Source organism: Thalassophryne amazonica, chromosome 16 (assembly GCF_902500255.1).
Source record: "Thalassophryne amazonica chromosome 16, fThaAma1.1, whole genome shotgun sequence".
Taxonomy (NCBI): domain Eukaryota; kingdom Metazoa; phylum Chordata; class Actinopteri; order Batrachoidiformes; family Batrachoididae; genus Thalassophryne; species Thalassophryne amazonica.
Window position 1 is genome coordinate 59,611,701 of NC_047118.1, and position 23,708 is coordinate 59,635,408.

Genomic DNA, 23,708 nt, shown 5'->3' on the forward strand with positions numbered 1-23,708 from the left:
AGCTACTTAGTGCAACATATAGCCTACCATAAATATAAAAACAACTTCAACATACTCTCCTTAATACTAGGACTAGGACGAGTGGGATGTTCCCATTTTTCCACAAAGGAAGTGGTTTTGGGTGCATAAGAAATTCAGTTCATTCAATTCAGAATCCTGAAAAAACACCTAGTTTGACCCCTCACAACCTACTTAAGGTAGGGGAAAACATTTTCAATAAGGTTCCAGGTACCATAGATTTCAGCAGCTGTCACGATTTTCCCTATGGGAGTTGACTTTAAATATTTTAATATATGTTATTAGACACCTTGATAAACACATTGAAGAAATTTCTTGGTAAGGAATTTATTCCCAGATTAACCACTTATCTGATAATATTCCCTAACAATTACCAAATAACACAGTACTTCTACTTTTACTGTGGCTTTGAATCTCTGATTTCTTATTCTTTGTAACTTCACATATCCGCCCAAAGAATTCCTGTTAGGGCGGCTAAACATGTCAGTGATGCATCAAAATGTAAACTTGCTACACTGGTCTCCACAATGACAACATCTGCTGTTGCATCATTAAAATCTGTTGCTAATTTCAGCCTCCTTTCATTCACAAAATGTATTCACTGTCATCAACTTGCAAAAACCCCACCAGCCAAGAAATTTTTTGGGGGATGTCAATCATTTCGGAGCAGCAATCGGACTATTCTGCCTCTGGGTTTTGCTCTGACATCTGAATCGCTCGGAGTGCTGGCTTTCTCTCACACAGAAGTTTATGTGCAGTTACCTTTTTTGGAAGTGTTTTCACACAGCGTTAATGGGCTTGTTATTTTATGTAACGGGACATCAGATGACAGACGGCAGGGCAATGTTCAAACCTCTGCCTCAGCTTTCATAGAAGGCAGCAGACGTTAGAGTTTGACTTCTATCAACCTACAAAAGTAGAAAATAACCCTCCACCTCCTCCTGCCTCAAATATATTTTGCAGAGCTGCTTTTTCAGATGTGTTTTTTAAATCAGACTCTCTCTCACTGTTCAGTGTGATATGTGCTGTTAAAATTCCTCAGTAACTCCTGTTCCACATCAGACATCTGCATTGTTGAAGGCAAAGCGTAATTTTAAAAATGATATAAATACTTGATTATTATCCACTGTCCTCATGGTTTTGCTTTATTAAGTTTAATAAGTCGGCCGCTGTCCAGTGCCTGAATCAGGGTTACTGACTATTGCCCCACATGCCACATTTGCCTGGCCATCTCTTTGTTTTCTCAATGCTTCCGTTTTTGTTATTTTTATTAGTATTATGCCACAATTTATTTGGAAAATTTAATTCAGTTAATAAAGTAGTTTTAAATTTATAATAGCAAAATAAAACTGACTGTTTATAAAACACAGTGAGGGCGACTGTAAGGTTTTACTCAGAACTAGATGTTCCAGGGCGAGCCAGCAATGTTATCATGATTCAATATTGGTCATGCAACAAAAAGATGATTTAAGTATGATTGTTGAAGCCAAACATTCAGTTCATGCAGGTCCTTGTACATATAGTTGTGGTCAGAAGTTTATATACACACAGTGGTAACTAAATAAGTACATTAGAAATATAATAATAAGGACTTGGATTTATAGAGCGCTGTTCAAGACACCCAAAGCGCTTTACAAGTTGCATTATTCATTCACTCGCACATTCACACACATTGGTGGTGGTGAGCTACTAGTGTAGCCACAGCTGTCTTGGGGCAAACTGAAGGAAGCGTGGCTGCCTCACATTGACACTTCTACAGCCTGTTCCACTTGTTCCATCAAGACTACACCCTGTGGGTTATATTTCAAACCAATTTTCCATTTTCAGCTACCACTGCCTTTAACGTAGATGCACAATGACACGTTACAATATCACTGTACCTCAACGTATCAATGTACTGCAGCAGTATGTTGCAGAAGAACCATTGAAGGACCACATGTCATGCACATTACAAATGCAGTCCACTCGGCATTCCACTCCACGCGGCAAAGCCGAGGAGCACCATCCATGATGGTATGGAGACCAACTCAGGTTCTCCTGGGCACCCCACCCACCCCCACTTTTTAGCATGTGAATTGTGGATTGATTTACATGAGGTTAGGCTGGTGTAGCTTAACAGTATACAGACGTTCTTCAACTGAACTCTGCACTTTAAATCACTGTCATAAAAACTTCAAAGAATTTAAAATCCTGAATAGGCATGCCTATGTACATATGAAGGGTCATTCTAAGCATATAATAAAAACACATTGATTTGCTGTTGTAGGTAATTATACACTAATACACTGGTTATTACTGCTATGTTCCATTTGTAATAATAAACACCCCATTAATCCTACAAACTGTAGCTTTAAATGTGAAAGAAAAAGCTTTAAAAACATGGGGAAGAATCTGACTACCTCTGTCTGCTTTGTGACAGTCAGGTTGCTGTCTTGTCTAAGCTGCACTCTTTCTCAGTGAAAACTGAAGCAACATGCTTTTTGTTAGTTCGACTCCGAGCTTTTGGCATGCAGACAAGATATTAAGGTTCCGGGCCTTAATGTGCTGTGGTACTTCTCAGTATGCAGAGACACAAACCTCCAGAGACTGACTTTAGACTGATGTTCAGTCTGATGTCACATATTAAAACAAGCCTCTGTGCAACAGAAAATAGTTCATGTTAAGCAAGCTGCAGCATACTACTGAGTATTATCAGTGCAAACACGCTAGAGGACAGGGATGTGATTAAAAGTTATACCTGCGCTCTTATCTCAGTCTAGTTTCCAACAATTACTTTGCACCGTTGTGTATTAACTTGTATCTCTCCAGAGTGTCTCAGATTAAATACAAGATGAAAACAGAATTTTTAAAATGTTGAATAAAAAAGGAAAAAGTTCTCAAATCAAATGGTGAACAACTAAGATCCCATTTAAGCTTGGCAAACACAATGACTCACACAAAGTTTTGTTTTCTTTTTGAAGGGGAGGTGATGGTCAAGTGGTTAAAGCCCTGGGCTGGAGACCAGAGGTTCCTCGGTTCAAATTCCAGCCTGACCGGAAAATCACTTAAGCCCCTTTCACACCGGGGGTGCTCCCGGTTGCGCCGTGCGTCATTATGATGACACCGCGTGGAAGCAACTGGGTGCCGAGACGATGCAGCTCGGCGCCACAACAGCGCGAGGGCGCAAACGAGGAAGCAAGTTGGACGCCGAAAAATTAAACTTGTTTAACTTTTTTGGCGTCCAGTGCTCGACGCAGAAAGGAAGTGGTTCCAGCGCAAGTCGGGGCAAAGAGGCGTAATTCGGGGCAAAGAGGTGTTACCTGGCATGACTCGAAGCCAATTTATGATTCCTGCTGTGTTCCATTGTTCCTGCTCTGTGCGCACTTCGACCAAACTTCGCACTGTGTGTGAAGGGGCCCTTACATGGACATTGTTTTCTTAGTTCACCTGTTGCTACAACTATCTGCACACAACCCATCGCACCCTCTTGCGGCAGGTGTCTGCCAAATTCCAGGTGACACGTACAAACACCTAACACCGCTCACATGGCACTTAGAAAATATGTAGCCAGTTGCACTCTTGGTACGACAAGAGACTGCAGGTTGTCTACTGTCGTACTGGGAGTATAATTTTTCTAAGTTCCACATGACTGTGGAGTTGCTGAGATGTGGTGTGGCGTCAGCTCCCCCCACAAGACGTGTGTGTGTGTGACGCGCTTCCCCCAACACGTGCATGCGTGTGGTTCGCACCGCACACCCCAGAGGCGAGGCGCGTCTCATCTGATCACAGAGGGACACTTTGATCTGTGCGCTAAACGGACGGAGGCGTGGCAGTTGTAGACAACTCTGGACGTCAGAGCTACAGAACATGCACCGTGTGTTGACAGACACGTGTGCGTGTGCGCGCTTGCTGTACTCACATCAAATCAAATCAATTTTATTTATATAGTGCCAAATCACAACAAACAGTTACCCCAAGGCGCTTTATATTGTAAGGCAAAAGCCATACAATAATTACAGAAAAACCCCAACGGTCAAAACGACCCCCTGTGAGCAAGCACTTGGCGACAGTGGGAAGGAAAAACTCCCTTTTAACAGGAAGAAACCTCCAGCAGAACCAGGCTCAGGGAGGGGCAGTCTTTCTGCTGGGACTGGTTGGGGCTGAGGGGAGAGAATCAGGAAAAAGACATGCTGTGGAAGAGAGCAGAGCAGCACATCGAAAACAGAAAAACATATCACTTCTGCGACGGGCTCGAGAGCGTGCACACTGACAGGTCCAGCTGGACCGGATTGTCAGTTTATGTGGACACGCAGCAGGAGATCTGAACGTCACGTCTGTCTGACAGGACAGTTAGCTGCGCACCGCAGGATCATATGACAGGCCAACAGTATGACAAATATGTCATTTTCAGTCACATATCAGCAGAGATACACTGTAGCAAATGCTGTTTGGTCTGTTCTCACAGCGCTTTTTTTCTTTTTTTGAGAAAATACATTTGTCTGTTGATTAGAGTCATTTTACGCTCCTTTTACAAGACAGTGATTGTGGTGCAGTGGTAGAGTTGCTGTCTGGCAATTAGGACGTGCGGGTTCCAATCCCATGAATGTTGGGGTTTCTTTTTTTTTTTAAACCAGACTTATTTAACTACGGGGTTCTCTATTGCGCCCCCCTTTGTGTATTATTTATATCAACCCGGTGATATTCACTAATTATAAAGCTGGTTTGTATTTCATTTTCCTCCACATCAGCAGCGCGATGTGGTGCAGCTCATCTCATGGAACACAATGCGAGCAGCTGCTCGACAGACACCGTCGCGTGCATGAACCGTCGCGCTAGCGTCGTGCACGCATGCTCGTCAGCGCGATGTTTCGTGGTGTGCGAATTTCGAAATGTTTTGCACCGTTTCGCCGTTTTCGTCCACACTTTGCACTATATGTGAAGGGGCCATAAAGTTAGTGATGGACAATTTCAGTTCAGTTATTGGTGTCGTATATTTTGTTGTGCTGAAGTCCACAGGTTACATTTCAGTGAGATGTCCGGCAGCGTCATGTTTGTTAAGAAACATACAATTAAGGTAAAGGACAATTTGTTGTAGTCAAAAAGTGATGTTACAGTGGTCCCTTGTTTATCACGGGAGTTACGTTCTAAAAATAGCCCGCGATTGGCGAAATCCGCGAAGTGGCCAGCGTTATTTTTTACAATTATTATAGACGTTTTAAAGCTGTAAAACCCCTCACTACACACTTTTCTCAAAGAGGCATTAACATTTTCTCACTTTTCTCTCGTGTGTAAACACTCTCAAAGTTCAAACCTTAGTAGAAAAATAAGACCAACCTGTTTTCAGGCCCAAACATTTGTTTGAGAAATAAAAATAGAACGTTTTCCTATAAATAATTATGATGGCTTTTAGAACTAACAAATTTCATTTTAACGATCAACGTACGAGGTTGGACACATAAGAAATTATTAATAGTGACTGACCAGTATTTCACAGTTCCTCTGATCGCGCCTCTTCGTCCTGGCGCCTCTGCGCTGTCACGTCTTTTTCCACTGACTCACACCTCGCTGCAGGTGTCTTTTTCCGAGCGTAGAACACAGTTATGGGTAGTTGTTGGCGCTCTTTTTTCTTCTGGGCGAGAAGATTCTTATAAACAGACACGCAGAACACAATGCGCGTGCTCTCCCTTCGCGGTGTCGCGACCGGCTGCTTGATGAGGTCACGGAACACAATGCACTGTTAAAAAAAAAAAAAAAGCATGCAAAATTGGACTAAAAAAAATCCGCGAAACAGCAAGGCCGTGAAAGGTGAACCGCATTATAGCGAGGGACCACTGTACATTATTTAAGTGAAATGGTTGTAAATAAAAACAAAGCTAATGATATTGGTAGCAGTTATAGTCAAAAAGTAAGGAACAACAGATGAATAGAACATTTTGAAAGTCATCATATAACCGCAATGGTATCATTAAGGATTCGTATCGGTACTCGGTATCGACGAGTACCAAAACGTATGTACTCGTACTTGGACTCGGCCTGGTAAAAAGTGGTATCCCTAGTTTGAACAAAACTAAAGTTTTTTTTTGTAGGAAAGTCCTTCAGTTCAGAGAAAAGAGGAATGACCTTTTATATTCATAGGAGGAAAAAAATCTCTTCAGCTTAACAATACATGATGATGAAAATTATCATTAATTGCAGCACTAAAGCCATTGACATTTAAACTAGGTTAACTACCCAGGCAGACCGGTTGTCCTTGATGGTTCAGGGTGGGGGCCATAATGTGGTGGATGATCTATGCAAAACATCAGTGCATGCTCCCAGATCTGACCAGTGCTATGTGGAAAAGGGCTGGAAACTGCATATTATGGTGAACAATACTGCACTTATGCTACAGTTAGAGTTGCATTTTGGGGGAAAATGCCAGTGTGAATTTGACTTTGACTGCATTTCTTCCAAGAACAATGATTATTCCACATGAACTGTTGGCACCAAGTTCAGATTTGAAATTCTGCACACAAATTTCCTTTGACTGCAAACTGCAAACTGCCCTAATGTTGACCTTTTAGCTGAAAGAAGTGATTCCTAGCTAATAGTATGATGGCTAATAGTACTATGATGTCACATTAGCTAGCCGTGCCACCAGGGCGCACCAGTCAACACTGGCGAGTGAAAGAATGCTAAAGCTGTAGTGCACGATGACCCTATCTATCTTCTCCGACGTGGCAAGTTTGAAATGAAATCTGGTCAGAAGTCAACATATTTCAGTGATGGTCCTGGGGCTGCAGAGGCAAACCTGATTCTCTACATCTGTGCACGTTTCCTCTCATATGTGAGGTGTCATTTGACTGAGCAGGCAGGCAGCGTTGTGCTTGCGTTCAGCACAGAGCACAATGCATGTTTTATAAGAACATTAACACGCTGCTTTGCATTCAATATGCAACAAGGCTATTCCCACAGATCAACAGTGTGCGTCAGCCTCAATGTTTCACAGCACAGTGCTGACACAGCAATAAGAGGCAGCACGCCCGCAGTGAAAGCTTTAAATTTTATATATGTATATATAATATAAACTGATTTTTTTTTTTTCACAGCTGTTCATTATCTACTTTATAGGAAGCCTTTGCAATGGCATCCTAGAGTTTAAGGTAAAAGAAAGTGGAGACAGTTAAGACAGCAAATTGCACTCCCGTTGAACAAAATATTTCACTCTCTAACCATTGGTACTCTTTTCTAATGCAGCATCATATTATAGAAAGACTTTAAACTACACATTATTTAAATACTTCAGGACATTTTAAACAGGTTTTCTACAGCTTTTACTTCATTCAAATACAAATTAAAGTCTCAGGCGTGTAGCCAGGATCTCAAGTGGGGGGAGCTTTTTTTTTTTTTTTGGAAAGTGAGCTTTTGTCAGCAGGGGGTCTGAGGCCTTGAGCAACCCCCAGAAATCTTTTGGTTTTTGATGTCCAAGATGCATTCTGGAGGGTTTTTTATGACTATTTTCTCACCCCGACTCCCCAATTTAGTTATACTGCTTAATGTGTGTTGTCTTTGTATTTTCTTTTGCACATTTTCACCTTTTCTTTGCCTTTAACCAAAATTAATATCACAACCTACATGTTTGTTTAAGATCACTAACCACGAGATCCGTAATCATTTTCAGATTTTTGACTTCCCTCATCCCAACGTACCTGATTTTAAAGCTAGAACCCGAATCAGACCCAGTAATGCTGAGCTTAGACACTACATTAAAAAAAGAGATTGTTTCACATTTCACTTTAGTTATGCAGAAAAGTTAAATTATTTTTATATAGATCATCAATTAAACTTAGTCCAGAACTACTTTTATAGTAAAACTTAGGCCAGAGAAAAACTGATTTAAATATTTTAATTGTTAAAATTATTATTATTATAAATAGTAGTAGAATGAAAAATGTCTTCAAAAGTGGACCTTTAATCAAGGGGTGTTGTGGAGGGCAAGCCCCCCCAACAACACCCTCTTTCCATCTGGATTCGCCCCTGGTTTACAATCTGAGCAGGAACAATAAAGAATTTGTGTATTTATGTGGAAAGAGAAACCTAATTGAGAGGTAAGGTTTTATGAGCACATTTTACATCATGCTGTCAAAAGATTTTAGGTGTATTTCGGGGGGGAAAAAAGTGTTTGTTGCTAACACGTCACAGGTCTGCAGCTGTGTTTTAACCACGGAGAGGACACTCACACAGACTCAGAGCAGACTGAAAGAAAAGTTTAAAAATATATTTGTAAAACGCTGTCGGTCATCACAGTGCTGTATATATATATATATATATATATATATATATATATATACAGTATGTGTGTGTGTGTGTATGTGTGTGCATGTGTGTGTATGTGAAAGTGTGTTTCTGACAGATGGTGTACGTGATGTAAGCTTTTTACTGTAGCACGTTACACATAATGAAATAAGTTTTTGTCTGTGTTTTCTTGCTACTCACAGACTTTCACAGTGACATGAGCATCAACATTACTCTAAGCATTCTAGTTTTCCTCCTACAACACCGTACTAAGTGGAATTGAGGAGCAATATAAAAAACACAAAGGAGCTTGGATTGAAGGTGTTTTTTTTCCTTAATGAATGGTGAAGTTGTTAAGTTGCCAAGCACACACAATGGTTTGACTTCAATGTGTTGGCAATGAGCTCTGTGCAAGTTAAATATCTACAAAAATACAAGTATCGGATTGGGAGTCTACTGACAGATACTCAATGTGAAATGCATACACAAACATAGATTATTTGATTACATCATTTTACTTGTGGCAAGTAGATTTGACCCCCAACTTGCCTGGCATGGCAAGTGACCACTGGGACTAATGGGCCTTTCACACTGAATGTCAGATGCGTCAAATGCGTCGAAAATCGGTCTAAAAAGCATTCTTTTCAATGAGACGCGTTGTTTTTTAGATGCGTCAGATGTGTCGCGTCAAAAGCCGAGCTAAACCGACGCTTCTGACGGGAGCGCGCATTGCCGCTTGTCGGCAGGCTGACGTGGTCAAAGTTCAATCCAATTCAACTTTCGATGCTCTGAGCTGTGACGTACCTTCGCGTGTCCAAAAGGAACGACGCGTCGGGCCAAAACACAGAAGACTAGTGGCAGAAACCACTGATCTCTACAAAACAGATCGGTGCAGAAACCACTGATCTGTACAAAACATACGTGTCACAGGACTGCTCATTTATAGAGCAGTTTTCTAAAGAAAAATCCTTGGAAATGTTTTTTGTTGTTGTTACCTCAGAATTTCTGATTACTGTTAAAAAAAAAGTTTAGAATACTTGTACTTAAAATAGCTAAATAAATCAATAAAAGGTTCTTTAGAAACCTTTCATCAGTAAATTAAAACCACCTGTTATTTCAGATTAGATAATTTCTTGTTTAACATAAGGAACCTCAGACATTTATTTTTAGACAAATAAATAACATGGAAACTTGTATATTTTTTAATTCTGGTAGATTATTTATATCTCATTTCAACCAGAAAAACAGACACTGTAAATAAAATGTTTATTATAAATGCAACAGGAAATAATTTAACAATGACTGCAGTGTGATTGTAAAGTAGGATTTTTGTGACATAAACCTCATGATGAATTTTTTTATAGTCATTTCAACTTGTAATTTCGCCAAAATATGTAACTGCCTTTAATGTTGTTATCAGGACAGAGTCATTTCTAAAATATGAATTTGAGCACAATAAGTGGAGAGCTTCTACCTGTGCAAATGTCTTTTGACTTTGATTCGTGGACATTTTTAATGATCCATTAATTTATTGTTAAAATATAAAATGAAACAGCTTTTTAAAAAATAATAAAATAGTTGCTGTTGAAAAAGCCTTTTATTTAGAAGCAGGTGATGTTCTGCTGGATTCTCGGGACCAGATGAAGGTCTCTTCTGCAGCTTTGCACTCTGGTGGTGTTGCTGAAGAGCAGAGATGTTTTCTTTCAACTGGACTTCGTGATGTTCAGCTCATCAATGGACGTTTGGTTGTCTGCACAGCAAATGTTCCTGATTGGGACAAATAAAAATATTTCTTTAAATATAAAGGAACACTAAACAGTTTATATATAAAAAAGGAAAAAAAGAAAACAGGAAAAAAACGATGGAAAAAAAAACGCCAAAAAAAAAAAAGTTATTTGAAGTTGAGCTTTTGTGGTGTCTGAAAAAAGCTGTAGCTTTATTTGGTAAAAATAAAAAAGACTGAACCATTTACAAATTAAAGCGTTCACTCAGATCAGCTGTGCTAAAAGGCTACGCTAATGTTAGCCGATCATTAAAACTTCACAGCAGTTCAGCAAACGTCATGTTTTATTTTTACATCATTCTCACCTCGATAAAGCTGCAGAACTAAACTCCGTTGGGCAAACTGGGACTTCGCATATATCCAAAAAGTGGGAGATTTCGGACTGAGTGGGCTTACTCCATCACCCCAGCTGCCTGGATCGGTCTGCCCAGGAATGATACCTGAAGGCCGGCTTCTCCGTGCGGGTCGGCCCACTGTCGCGGTTCGATCGATATCCCACCAAGTCGTCAGTCCTCCCTCGGTTGGCGTCACTCCGAAAAGTAGCTGAAAAAAAGCTTCTCCCAGCAGGGTGATGGGAGAATCGCTCTACTGCTGTTTTTTAAAGCTTTTTTGGTGGTTCAGGCGACCCAAATTCAAGATGGCGACCTCTGAACTTTTTTCAGGTTGTGGAAACAGCCAGGCAGACCAGTAGTCATGGGTGGATATTATCCCAGATCCAGCGTGGGTCCACTGTGTGACGGATGAACAATGCGCACAGCATCAGTGAATGCTCTCAGAGCTGACTAGACCACACCTGATCCCATTATTATCTAACATGGTTGTGGGCATACGTTATGTGTGCATAAACCTTAGCTATGAAACTTTTAAACTCAATTTTGCCTCTTTAAACAGCATGAAATATTCAAGAAGAATCCAGAAATAGATGGGCTTCTTTATAAAACCTTCAGAATCACTAATTGGGATAGTCTGGGGCTAATTGGTGAACCTGTGGATGCATTTAAGGGTCTACCTAAGGACCAGCACCTTCTCGTGTTCATCAGCAGGAAGGAAAATAAAACTGTAAAGAATTGGAATATAACTGGGAACACAGAAAAATGATTGAATGAATAAATAAAGCATTAAAAGGTATCCAGAGCTAAATTTTGGATTACCACAATTCACATTGCCAAGAATCTATCACAAAATGACACATGGAACCACAAGCAATTGTAAAATCTAAGAATTCTGGGACTATACAGACTTTACATTCTTGAGGAAGGAGGCACAAATTAACACCAGGAATGAAACATTTGCTCTGAAGGTTCACCAGAACATCAGGATCAGAACTAAGTGGTGAATGAGATGGAGACATCAGACAGAATGTGACATTAGGACAAAGGACATTAAATATGTCATGGTGATAGTCATGTCATGGAGTGTCAAGTTGGATAATGCCACTCCAACTTGACACTCCATGACATGACTATCACCATGACATATTTAATCCAAATATCACTATTTTAAAAAAATCCAAAATTGATTAAATAAATAAAAGTTTGTCCTTTGTCCTGGTAATCAACTGTAAACTGTCAAGCTTTTAATGTGATGTTTGGCAAAATTGTTTCCTCTGCGGCAGACAGGCTTACGAGTCACGGAAGGCGGACGGACAGTACCACATCTACAGTAGCGTTCAGAATAATAGTAGTGCTATGTGACTAAAAAGATTAATCCAGGTTTTGAGTATATTTCTTATTGTTACATGGGAAACAAGGTACCAGTAGATTCTCACAAATCCAACAAGACCAAACATTCATGATATGCACACTCTTAAGGCTATGAAATTGGGCTATTAGTAAAAAAAGTAGAAAAGGGGGTGTTCACAATAATAGTAGCATCTGCTGTTGATGCTACAAACTCAAAACTATTATGTTCAAACTGCTTTTTTAGCAATCCTGTGAATCACTAAACTAGTATTTAATTGTATAACCAGTTTTTCATGATTTCTTTACATCTGCGAGGCATGGAGTCAACCAACTTGCGGCACCTTTCAGCTGTTATTCCACTCCAAGATTCTTTAACAACATTTCACAGTTCATTCACATTTCATGGTTTTGCTTCAGAAACAGCTTTTTTGATGTCACCCCACAAGTCTCAATTGGATTTAGGTCTGGGGATTGGGCAGGCCACTCCAAAACATTAATTTGGTTGGTTTGGAACCAAGATTTTGCTCGTTTCCTAGTGTGCTTGGGGTCATCGTCTTGTTGAAACACCCATTTCAAGGGCATGTCCTCTTCAGCCTAAGGCAACATGACCTCTTCAAGTATTCTGACATATCCAAACTGATCCATGATACCTGGTATGCGATATATAGGCCCAACACCATAGTAGGAGAAACATGCCCATATCATGATGCTTGCACCACCATGCTTCACTGTCTTCACTGTGAACTGTGGCTTGAATTCAGAGTTTGGGGGTCGTCTCACAAACTGTCTGCGGCCCTTGGACCCAAAAAGAACAATTTTACTCTCATCAGTCCACAAAATATTCCTCCATTTCTCTTTAGGCCAGTTGATGTGTTCTTTGGCAAATTGTAACCTCTTCTGCCCATATCTTTTATTTAACAGAGGGACTTTGCGGGGATTCTTGCAAATAAATTAGCTTCACACAGGCGTCTTCTAACTATCACAGCACTTACAGGTAACTCCAGACTGTCTTTGATCATCCTGGAGCTGATCAATGGGTGAGCCTTTGCCATTCTGATTATTCTTCTATCCATTTTGATGGTTGTTTTCCGTTTTCTTCCACGCGTCTCTGGCTTTTTTTGTCCATTTTAAAGCACTGGAGATCATTGTAGATGAACAGCCTATAATTTTTTGCACCTGCGTATAAGGTTTCCCCTCTCCAATCAACTTTTTAATCAAACTATGCTGTTCTTCTGAACAATGTTTTGAACGTCCCATTTTCCTCAGGCTTTCAAAGAGAAAAGCATGTTCAACAGGTACTGGCTTCATCCTTAAATAGGGGACACCTGATTCACACCTGTTTGTTCCACAAAACTGGCAAACTCACTGACTGAATGCTACACTACTATTATTGTGAACACCCCCTTTTCTACGTTTTTTTTTTTTACTAATAGACCAATTTCATAGCCTTAAGAGTGTGCATATCATGAATGCTTGGTCTTGTTGGATTTGTGAGAATCTACTGAATCTACTGGTACCTTGTTTCCCATGTAACAATAAGAAATATACTCAAAACCTGGATTAATCATTTTAGTCACATAGCTCTACTATTATTCTGAACACTACTGTATATCTGACGCCTCCAACTCCTTTAATCCTGATTTATGATCCCAAGGTTCTGCTCGACCTTGAGAACAAAAACTTCTTATATTAATGTGTAATAGATTTTACAATTGTTTTTGTTGCTAAACAACTTTGTATGGAATTAAAGGAAACATCCTTCATGACGTAGCACAGATATTGTTTGATAAAACGAAACCATTAACAGGACCATGTGGGTTCAGAAAAGAAATAAATTAATGTCTAGTACATTAGCCCTAAGGCCGTACAATCTGGCAGCCTGTCCAGAGTGCACCCCGCCTCTTGCCTAACGACCACCGGGACAGGCTCAACTCCACCCACCACCCACCCCCACCTCCCCGTGACCTTCAACAGGAATAAGTGAGTATAGAATATGAATGCATGAAACTGCATTAAGATGACAACAAGACCCTCTTCAGTCATCAGTGAAGCAAAGAGGCAAAAGATGGTGAACGACAACAATAAAACCATATTTTCTGACCATCGGCCAAAAACAAGAGACCCTTCTCAATTTGTAGTCATGCAAAGATTTTTTTTAGTGTTGATAGATGATTGAAGTGATTAATCTACTATCACAATAGGTGTGAATTAGTTTCCTCTCAATAAAGTAGTGACTGTACTCGTATGATGAAGCATCATCCCTGTGAATATAATCACATAACTTGTATAAACAGTACAATAAAGTGTGATGAAGATCAATAAATTTTAGGAAAAGGGCTTCGAGTCAGCATTGTAATTGATTAGTAACTTTCCTCAGGTTGAGGATGACCCGGTGGGATTTGCTCAAAGATAATGTCTTCGCAGCAGACAACAGTTATACATTTTAGTAGCAGTCACTCGTTTAAAACACGACAGCAACCCAAAAATTCATTAAGTGCCTGCTGGATAATCTGTGGCAGCTCATAATCAATCATAAATGGGATTAAATGATGCGTAAAACTGCCATTTATGACACAGTTACCCACAATAAACCACTTCTGGTGGAACATCTGTTGTTTAGATTCAGGTTACACTGGAACAAAGCATTTGCTACAGAAAAGTCTGCCTCTCACCCCCCTGGGGAGGGTGGTATGTGTGTTCCTCAAGCTGTGGTAAACTCCTGCCTCTACTAATCTGGTGTTTAGGGCTTGTTCTTGTTCTGCCACGATCAGAGCCTCTGTGCTGTCCTTTAGGCCGGCCTTTTCTAGCCATTGGTTGGTCTTCTTGATGTCAGCCACTTCCCCTAACTGTCGATACTACATCCCATGGAGGGTCTTAGTCTTCCTTGATATCTCCTCCTCCTGTTTCTTATCACTTTCTTCAGTTGCCTGATGCATTCTTGCAGCATCTGATTTTGGGGGGGGGGGGGCATCTTTCTGATGTATGAATGCTTCTCGTCTCATCCTGGATTGTGGTTCTGATCCTCACCCTCCCTGCTTGTGTTGCTCATAGAGCTTCAGGGTGCTGGACTTTGGGTGGAAACCTCCATGCATTGTGAATTTTCATGTCTTGACATCAGTGGCATCTAGCTCCTTCTGTGGCCAACTTATTATCCCAGCTGGGTATCTGATGACTGGTAGGGTGTAAATACTGATGGCTCAGATCTTATTCCTACCACTGAGCTGCCTTCTCAGTACCTGTCTTACCTTCTGGAGGTATGTGGCTGTGGCTGACCTTCTTCCACCTTCATCATGGTTCCCACTGGCTTGTGAAATTCCCTGGTACATGTTGCTGTCCTATATGTCCCCTATCTTGCCTTCTGGCAATTCCACCACCTCAGTCTGGAGCACCTTCTCTCTCTTTGCCACCATTCAGCCACACTTCACCCATCCGAATGACCTCTTGATATCCTCACTGTAGATCCTGGTGAGTGAGGTATACTGCCATGCACTCCAGTATCCATGTGTGAAGCGTTGAGTCATACACCTTCCTGTCGTCAATCCAGGCTGTGCTCAGGTTGGTCTGCCTGGTCTTTTGAGTTCTGGTGTACTGCTACGTCAACCAGTAGCTGGTGCTTCGACCCTCTGATATTGTTTCCAATGCTCTTCTGAGCTGTGATCATGTGTTGACTCGTGTCTACTCAACTTGGTTGCTATGATGCCTGATAGGAGCTTTGATGTTGTGGAGAGGCAGGTAATTGGCTGGTAGTTTGAGGGTATCACACCCTTGTGGGGGTCATTCATGATTAGGATTGTTCTGCCCTGCGTTAGCCAGTTTAGGTGAGTACAGGTGCACTGACACGTGCATGGCTTTGATTCACGCACTTGACCTGTGTCGTACAGGAGAGTAAACAAGTCTTTAACGGGTGCAGGCTGAACGTGAGAGGGGTGCCAGCGGGTGCAATTGCGCAAAGACAATTTTTAAATGTTCAAAAAATCCTTCACGCATAAATGTCATGCTACATGGCGTGATCTGCTCACCAACACGACGTACAGCTCGTCAAGTGGAGTAAAGAAGATTGCGGATTGCATCGGAGCACAGCTCGTCTGAAGGATTAGAACAAGATGTTGAATCTCTCAGAAACATACTTTAACAGCTGCAGACAAGAAGGAAAGAACAGGCAACTGTTTTATAAAGCCATGACAATGTAAACATGATAAATAATTACCTTTTAAAAGGTACTTTTTTTCCAAATGCTTTCTTCAGCTCATTCAGCACGCATGAGTGCATGGCGCTGCTGGAGCAGTCCTCTGTGATTCAGGAAGCGATTAGACCCGTTTTCAACAGACAACTTGCAGAGAAAATGATTAATCCACTATGAAATAATTATTTTATATATGCAGCATCCAGCGTGGAGGCGTGGCAGGCGGTGGAACAAAGCACATTGTCCAGCTGGGAACAAAGCAGGGGGATCATCACAATGATGTGCGTGAATCAAAGTCATGCACGTGTCAGTGCACCTTACCTGCTATTAGTAGCCCACCCATTTGTACTGCCAGGCGCACATGGAGTGCTGTTAGCTTCTTCAGCTAAACACATGTCTGCCTTTGTGATGCTGACTGGCTCTTTTTCTGGGAGATGGCTGTGGTGTGCTCTCACGTCCACCAGCCACTTGGCATTGGTGTTGTGTGATGCCTGTTTGTCCCACATGCTCTTCCAGTATTATTCAGTCTCAGTTCTGGGTGGGTTTGTTTTTGTGTTACTGTTTTCCCCTTTCATCTGGGAGTGCACCCTGGATGGGTCTTTGGAGAACAGGCCATTTTCTTGGCCTCTGCTTCTCTGTTGTATCTCTTCAGCCGAGCAGCCAGACCTGTGAGCCTTTTTCTTGCAGGTCCAGTGCTTCAGTTACGGACATCTTGTTGTACTTCTAATCCATCCATGACCTGTGTCTCATTCTGTATCTGTTAGCTGGCTAACATTATACCACGATGTGCGTGCAAGTGCGCGGATCAAACATGTGCAAGTGTAAAGGGGCCTTTACCCTGTGTGCTGTTATACAATGGTGCTGGAAACTCAATTTCCCTGAGGGAGTCTTCCCAAGGGATCAATAAAGTTCTGTCTAATCTAATCTCTAAACTGTCTTTATTTTAGCCAAAAAAAAAAAAAAAAAAAATGCTGCTTTACCTTCGTGTTCAGTTTTTTCTTAACTGTAATTTGCAGTGGATTCTCTCGTCCTACATTGCAGGGTCTCATCACCTGCTGTTGTTTGTTTTTTTCATATATATGTCTGTTACTATTCAATGTTCACCACATGAAAATACAGTATGCACAGACATAGAATAAACAAATAACATAAACATGTAAAAAAAAAAACACACACACACAAATACATACCCAGCTGCTGCTGTTTGTTTTGCTTAGCATGAGTGTGAACAAGGCATTGGCAATGCATCGTGACATCCTTGCCCATTTTTTTACTGGCAGACCTGGCCAAGTGTTACAAGTGTCCCTATCTCCCCTAATGCTTGACGACTGTTGCATTAGTAATGCCAAAGGTTAAGTGAGCAATGCTCATCACATTCATGCATTTGCAATGTTTCACCATGGGGGGGAAAATACATAGTGTTTGAAACAAAATCACAACAGAAAGGAGCTGAGGCAGCTGACTGTCCTGCAGCAGCAGCCCTGAAGACAGGCAGCAGCAGCAGCGCCACCCAGTGGTGCTTATCTGACCACATCTGCCTGCCCAGACTTCAACGTATTTTACGTGCAAAAACGATCTACAGATTAATGAGCACTTTGCAGTAATCCTCACTCAAAAATAAATAAAGCAGATATGACCACCCATGATTTCAGTTAAGAGAAAATCAGCAGGTGGTCCAGACAGGAAATGTTCCAAGAAGTTGACTTACCTCCTCCACTGTGAGAGGCATGCAGATGCGGTACTCCTTCATCAACATACTCCTGACTCAGTGTGGTGACAAAATAAGATGAAATCAGTGTCTTCTTTGTTGCTCCAAGTCAGTCATTTGATATTTTTCATTCTGCCTTAAACCTCCTGCAGTGGCTGCACACCAAAATAAAAGGATCAGTTATCAACAACATAAAAACAATAATGATAATATCCAAATATGTCACCGGATATGATAGCGTAGAAAGTTTGAAGAAATCGTAACAAACTCCAAAAACAGTGTGAGCTCCGAACCTGTGCAGCCTCGCGCCGCTCCTCCAAACACCTCGTGTCCCGGACAAGGTTTCGAGCTCCCTCTCGGTTCTTCGTCACACATTAAAAAATCGTGTTTACCTTTTAACCGTGTCCGCCTGAGGACAATTTCGCATGTGTCCTCTCCGTATTCAATTGTCTCCTCTGTCCAGAGATGCGCGTGAATGACTCCTCCGAGGGCGATGTGTCAAGTGACGCGCAGTGAATCCAGACCGCTCAGGAAGTGAGGAGTTGTAACTTTCAGTGTAAAAGCATCGTCGATTTCTAGTGCCGCCATTTCTGCGCTGAACTACTGAATGATGCTTTAATGTTTTCAACATTTTTTAAATCATTTAACCACATACAGCAACACATCCAGGTACAGGTGCTAAAAATAGATATAAAAAATAAATAGAAATATAAAAATAGTTACGCTATCAAATTTAAATAAATTTACATTTTATGATGGTTCAGATCTGAACGAAATCTGTACATCTTAAAGCCCCTACTGTGTCTATTTGTGCATCCAAATGCACAACAACCCGGCATTTTCTGCGAATAAATAAATAAAATAGCTGGATTTACATGCAGACAAATTAACAGTGAACGCTATTTTGGAACCAAGATGGCACCAGGAGTCACCTGACCGTTTTTTTTTCAACTCGTCATGTCGCCACGCTCATCATCATCATCATCTTCAACTACTTATCTGGGATCAGTTTGCGGAAATAAATAATAATAACAATAACAACAGGGCATTAACTGCATTGGTTGATGATTTTGGGTTACAAGATGAAGCAGTAAAATGATGATTTTCATACACCCCAAAGGGTGTTGCTTTTGAGTCACAATAACTACTTCATAAAAGAAAAGCAGTAATATCTAACAGGTGTGTCTTGCGTTTATAAGGTAGTAAGTGTTGCTGAGTGACATGGCCAATAATAATAATAATAATAATAATAATAATAATAATAATAATAATGGCAGCACGGTGGATTAGTGGTTAGCACTGTTGCCTCACAGCGGGAAGGTCGTGGGTTCAATTCCCGTGGCCTTTCTGTGTGGAGTTTGCATGTTCTCCCTGTGTTTGCATGGGTTTCCTCTGGGTGCTCCGGTTTCCTCCCACATCCAAAGACATGCGGGTTAGGTGGACTGGACTCTTTAAATTGTCCGTGGGTGTGTCTGTGTTTGTTTGTCTGTTTGTGGCCCTGCGACAGACTTGCGTCCTGGGTGTACTCCGCCTCGCGCTCTATGGCTGCTGGGATAAGCTCCAGCCCCCCGCGACCCTTAATTGGACTAAGCGGTAGAAGATGAATGAATGAATGAATGAATAATAATAATAAGAAGAAGAAGAAGAATAGGGCAGCACAGTGGATTAGTGGTTAGCACTGTTGCCTTACGGTGCATGGATTCCATCCTGGTCCTCCTTTGGTTAGATAAATTGTGACTCTAAATTGACCAGGTGTGCGGGTGTGAATGTGTTTGCCTGTCTATGTGAAGCCCTGCAACAGACTGGCGTCCTGTCCAGCGTGTGCCCCATCTCATGCCCTATGACTGCTCGGATAAGCTCCAGCCTCACTGTAACCCTTAATTGGAATATGTGGGTGTAGAAAATGTAAGTAAAGTAAGTCCCTTTGGCTGTTCCCTTGTTTTGCACTCAGGGTTGCCACAGCAAATCCAAGGTGGATCTGCATGTTTAATTGGCACAGGTTTTACGCCCGATGCCCTTCCTGACGCAACTCCACATTACATGGAGAAATATGGCAGGGGTGGGATTTGAACCCGGAACCTTCTGCACTGAAACCAAGTGCATTAATCACTTGGCCACCACCCCTGCTGGGTGTATCCTCCACTGTCACTCTTGAAACCTACGTTTACTGTCCCCTGTCCTTGGCCTCCACCCTTTTTTCCAATACAGTCTAGTCACTCTTGACTTTGCTCTGAGTCCACTTTGTTGACACGATGTGAAGAGCGTTTGACTACGAAGCTTCCAGCCTCAAACTTCTTCTTGATGTGTTGTGGTAGCTGATACATCTCATTCAGGTAGATGGTCCCCCAGCAAGCATATTTGATGTTGGTTATACCGCATGAAAATGTCAACATTTGCTGGAATGTACAAAGGTCAGGTCCCAGAGTCCATCCCTCTGAGCTTGGGTAAACAATAGAAGGATATGACCCACCTGCTTGTCGAACCACCAAAACCTGAAATTTGGGTTGCCATTGGCTGCAAAGTAGGTGTCTGTGACAGCTTCAAAATCTTAAGAAGCAAAACTGTCACAACATCTTCTGCATGGCCATTCTTTGTCTTATCCAGTCATTCTTTCAAGTCAGGTTTCCTATCGTCATACATTTTCAACAATGTACCTTGTCAAAGCAGCTTGCCAACTGAGAGTCAGGCATCTTTCTGAATGATCACATCTGTTGCTGCAGCTCCGTTGCTGCCAGTGGGCCCAAGGTTCACTGCTAGTCCTTGCACAAAGTTGAATGAAAATCAGCCCAGTAGTTTTCCTCCTCACAGGCACGCAAACAGGAAGAAAGAGAAATATGTATATATGCACTGTAAAACTCAATGAGTTAGTTGAACTCAAACCATTTGAGGAAACCGATTGCCTTAAACCATTTGAGTTTGCCAACTTAAGTAAAATATATATATATATATATATATATATATATATATATATATATATATATATATATACTGTATAAAATGTATAATGTATATGTATATGTATATAATGTATAATGTATATGTATAATGTATATATAAACAGTATATATATATATATATATACTGTATAAAATGGTCCCTGAAAGCCATCTGAATTTTCCGAATGGTGTCCACCTGGAGGTCTCTCACAGTTTCTGGAAAAAACTGATGCAGCAAAGCTCCAAATCGTTCAGACATTTATTCGCAATAAAAATCCGACGAGAGGGGTGGACCACTGCTCACACAAAGCCTGCTCACAGGCGAATGATGCAACGACAGGCGTGAAAAAACTCATGCATGCGCATGAAGGTTCAAGCTTGGCTGATGCAATCCCAACAGATTCAAATCCATATGGTTTTTGCAAAAAATAAAAAGGTCCGATACTTTTCTAACAGACCTCATATGAGCAAAAACAAATGTTCTATACCATTCCTGCTTCTGCGACATTTAATAACTGTTTAATTAACGATCCGTCAGCAACCTGCTATGCTTTCAACACACACTTTGCTGCCGCTGGTAATCAGTTTGATGTGGTTCGCTCAGGTTTCCATTTTAATAACAACCACATCTGCATCGTGGGCCTTCGTCTTGTCGCTCCTCTCAGTTCACCCTTCAGACCTTCACTTCCTTCACTCTTAAGGAAGAGTTACAAACTACTGATTGCAGGAGAGCTGCTGCAGAGAATAATCTACACCCCTATTTCTTAAAGCTTTCTGCTCCAATTATTACTAATCAAATTATGCATCTGTTTAATTTTTTTCTGTTTTGACCAGAATTATCCCTCAGGTCTGGAAATGTGCACATGGAGTTTTACTCGATAAGAATGGTAATAAAATTATTCACATTATGGTACATTCAGCAATTCAAATTTTACAAAAACCTCTTGATAATGTGCAAAGCGCACTCTGTAATATAAAACCTAATGCAAGAAAAATCAAATATATGCTGCTCTCCAGAGCTCGAGATATTGTTGATAATGGTTTGCCTATTTCCACTTTAAATGGTCACAGTTTTGAGAGGTAAACTCAGTATAAATATCTTTTGTATCTTTTCCCGTTTAGGAGGATAACTGAGGCCGCATCATCTACAGACATGCCTCTGCCTCCACTTTGAGACCCCTTCATTCTGTTCATCATTCTGCTTGAGATTTATTACTGGCGACAGTTATTTGCTGTTCTGATCAGGACTCGGAATGAGAGGATTTTAGAACACCAAAAGGCAAGGCAGACTGCAGCAGTTAGTGACAAAACCCAGGTGATTTCATCATGATCTGCCCCATATCTGGCTTCTTATTTTGGTTTTGTCTCTCGTCTGTGTCCATGTCCCCAGTCTTCGATCCTCTGTCTTTGATTTTCTGTTTGTGTTATTGAGGTCACTGGTTTTGTTTTCTGTTTATCATGTATTTTCTGTTTAACTTTCTTTAGTCATGAGTCAAGTTCTCTTCTAGTTTGTGTCCAGCATTTGTTTTTTTTCCCCATTGTGTGATCATTAGTTGACTCACCTGTTTGTTTTGGTTTTATCATATGTTATCTGTTTATTGTATTTTTGTCACTTGGGAGTTCCACTGTAGTTTAATCTGAGCCTTTATTTTGTTGTTGATCTCTTTTCAGTATTTACATTTGTTTTCTGGTTAATTCTTTTTTTCACGTTAGGTCTTCTTTATTTTATTTCTTATTTATTATAATGTGTTTTGTTCATCAGTGGTTTTGGCTTTTTGTTTAGATCACGGTGGTTTTAATTGAGTTGGGTCCTGTTAACTTTGCTTTTGTCTTAATGCACTCTCTTGTCTGGTGTTCAGGGTTTGGTGTGGGTGTGTCCTGTCCCTTCTGTTTGCCACATCCCCTTCCAGAATGTTCTCCACACCTGTGTCTAGTTTCCCTAATTTCCTCCTGTGTATTTAAACCCTGCTTGCCTTATGTTCTCCGCCAGTTAGTTGTGCTTGTCACCCTGTGTTTCAGCCCGCGTCCCAGCCTCAGTATCCGAGCTCTTGTTTTGTTTTTGATCTGACCAGCTGTGTATGACCTTGCCTCATTTTTGTGACCTTGCTTTTGCCTCAGCTCTGATTGCGTTGTCTCGCCGTGCCACTGAACTCTGCCTGTTTTTGACTACATCATGGCCTTGGCCCTGCCTGTGCTTCTGTTTTGCCAACTGGTCATCGTTGTATTAGGGTGCATCAGATTCCCCATGAATTTTTTAAACTTAGAAATTTGATTTCTTAATTTCCAAAATGTTCTCCTTGGTAAAATAGAATGCCGTGCCAATTTTTGTTCAAATCAATCAATATTTAGGTATGCCGCCATGAACTTGAAAATGTGAAGATATTATATTGCATTTGCGTGAAAGTGTGTGTGTAAACTGGATACTACAAAAACATGAAGTGTCCTATTGACCCAAATGGCTTCTTAAATGTCAGAATTGCAAGTCTGTGTATTTTCTAGACCAGGGGTGCTCAAGTTCTGTCCTCGAGAGCTACCTTCCTGATACTCTTAGTTGTCTCCCTGCTCCTACACACCTGAATCTAATGAAAGGCTCATTAAAAGTCTGCTAACGAGACTTTCATTGGATTCAGGTGTGTTGGAGCAGGGAGACAACTAAGAGTATCAGGAAGGTAGCTCTCGAGGACCGAACTTGAGCACCCCTGTTCTAGACTATGTTCAACATGATTGCACTATATAACAATTTCAATAATAAAAACAAATACTGAGGCTTTGAAAATCAAGAAAAAGTTAAATTTTTCACCAAAATGAACAGCTAAGACAAGGCTTCATAAACCCCAAACTAGAACACTTTAAAAGTAAACACATACTTACAGTGAGGAAAACAAGTATTTGAACACCCTGCAATTTTGCAGATTCTTCCACTTAGAAATCATGGAGGGGTCTGAAATTTGCATCTTAGGTGCATGTCCACTGTGAGAGACATAATCCATAATAAAAAAATCCGGAAATCACAATGTATGATTTTTTAATAATTTATTTGCATGTTACTGCTGCAAATAAGTATGTGAACACCTGCCAATCAGCAGAAACTCTGGCCCTCAAAGACCTGTTAGTCCACCTCTAAAAAGTCCACCTCCACTCCACT

At 41.0% G+C, this 23,708-nt stretch overlaps 1 protein-coding gene across 2 annotated transcripts in view; it reads right to left on the reverse strand.

Annotated features, from left to right (window-relative positions):
- Window positions 1-18,052, reverse strand: part of pitpnc1a (phosphatidylinositol transfer protein cytoplasmic 1a) — a 159,696-nt gene extending 141,644 nt beyond the window's left edge. The window contains exons 1-2 of one of the 2 annotated variants that reach the window (XM_034190471.1): window positions 17,921-18,052; window positions 17,628-17,782 (exon numbers count right to left, since the gene is read on the reverse strand). In XM_034190471.1, coding sequence (XP_034046362.1) covers window positions 17,628-17,675 — 48 coding nt within the window. In that variant the 5' untranslated portion in view covers window positions 17,676-17,782; window positions 17,921-18,052. The remainder of the gene's footprint in view (window positions 1-17,627; window positions 17,783-17,920) is intronic. The other variant, XM_034190472.1, reaches the window with a different exon arrangement.
- Window positions 18,053-23,708: the final 5,656 nt, after the last annotated feature.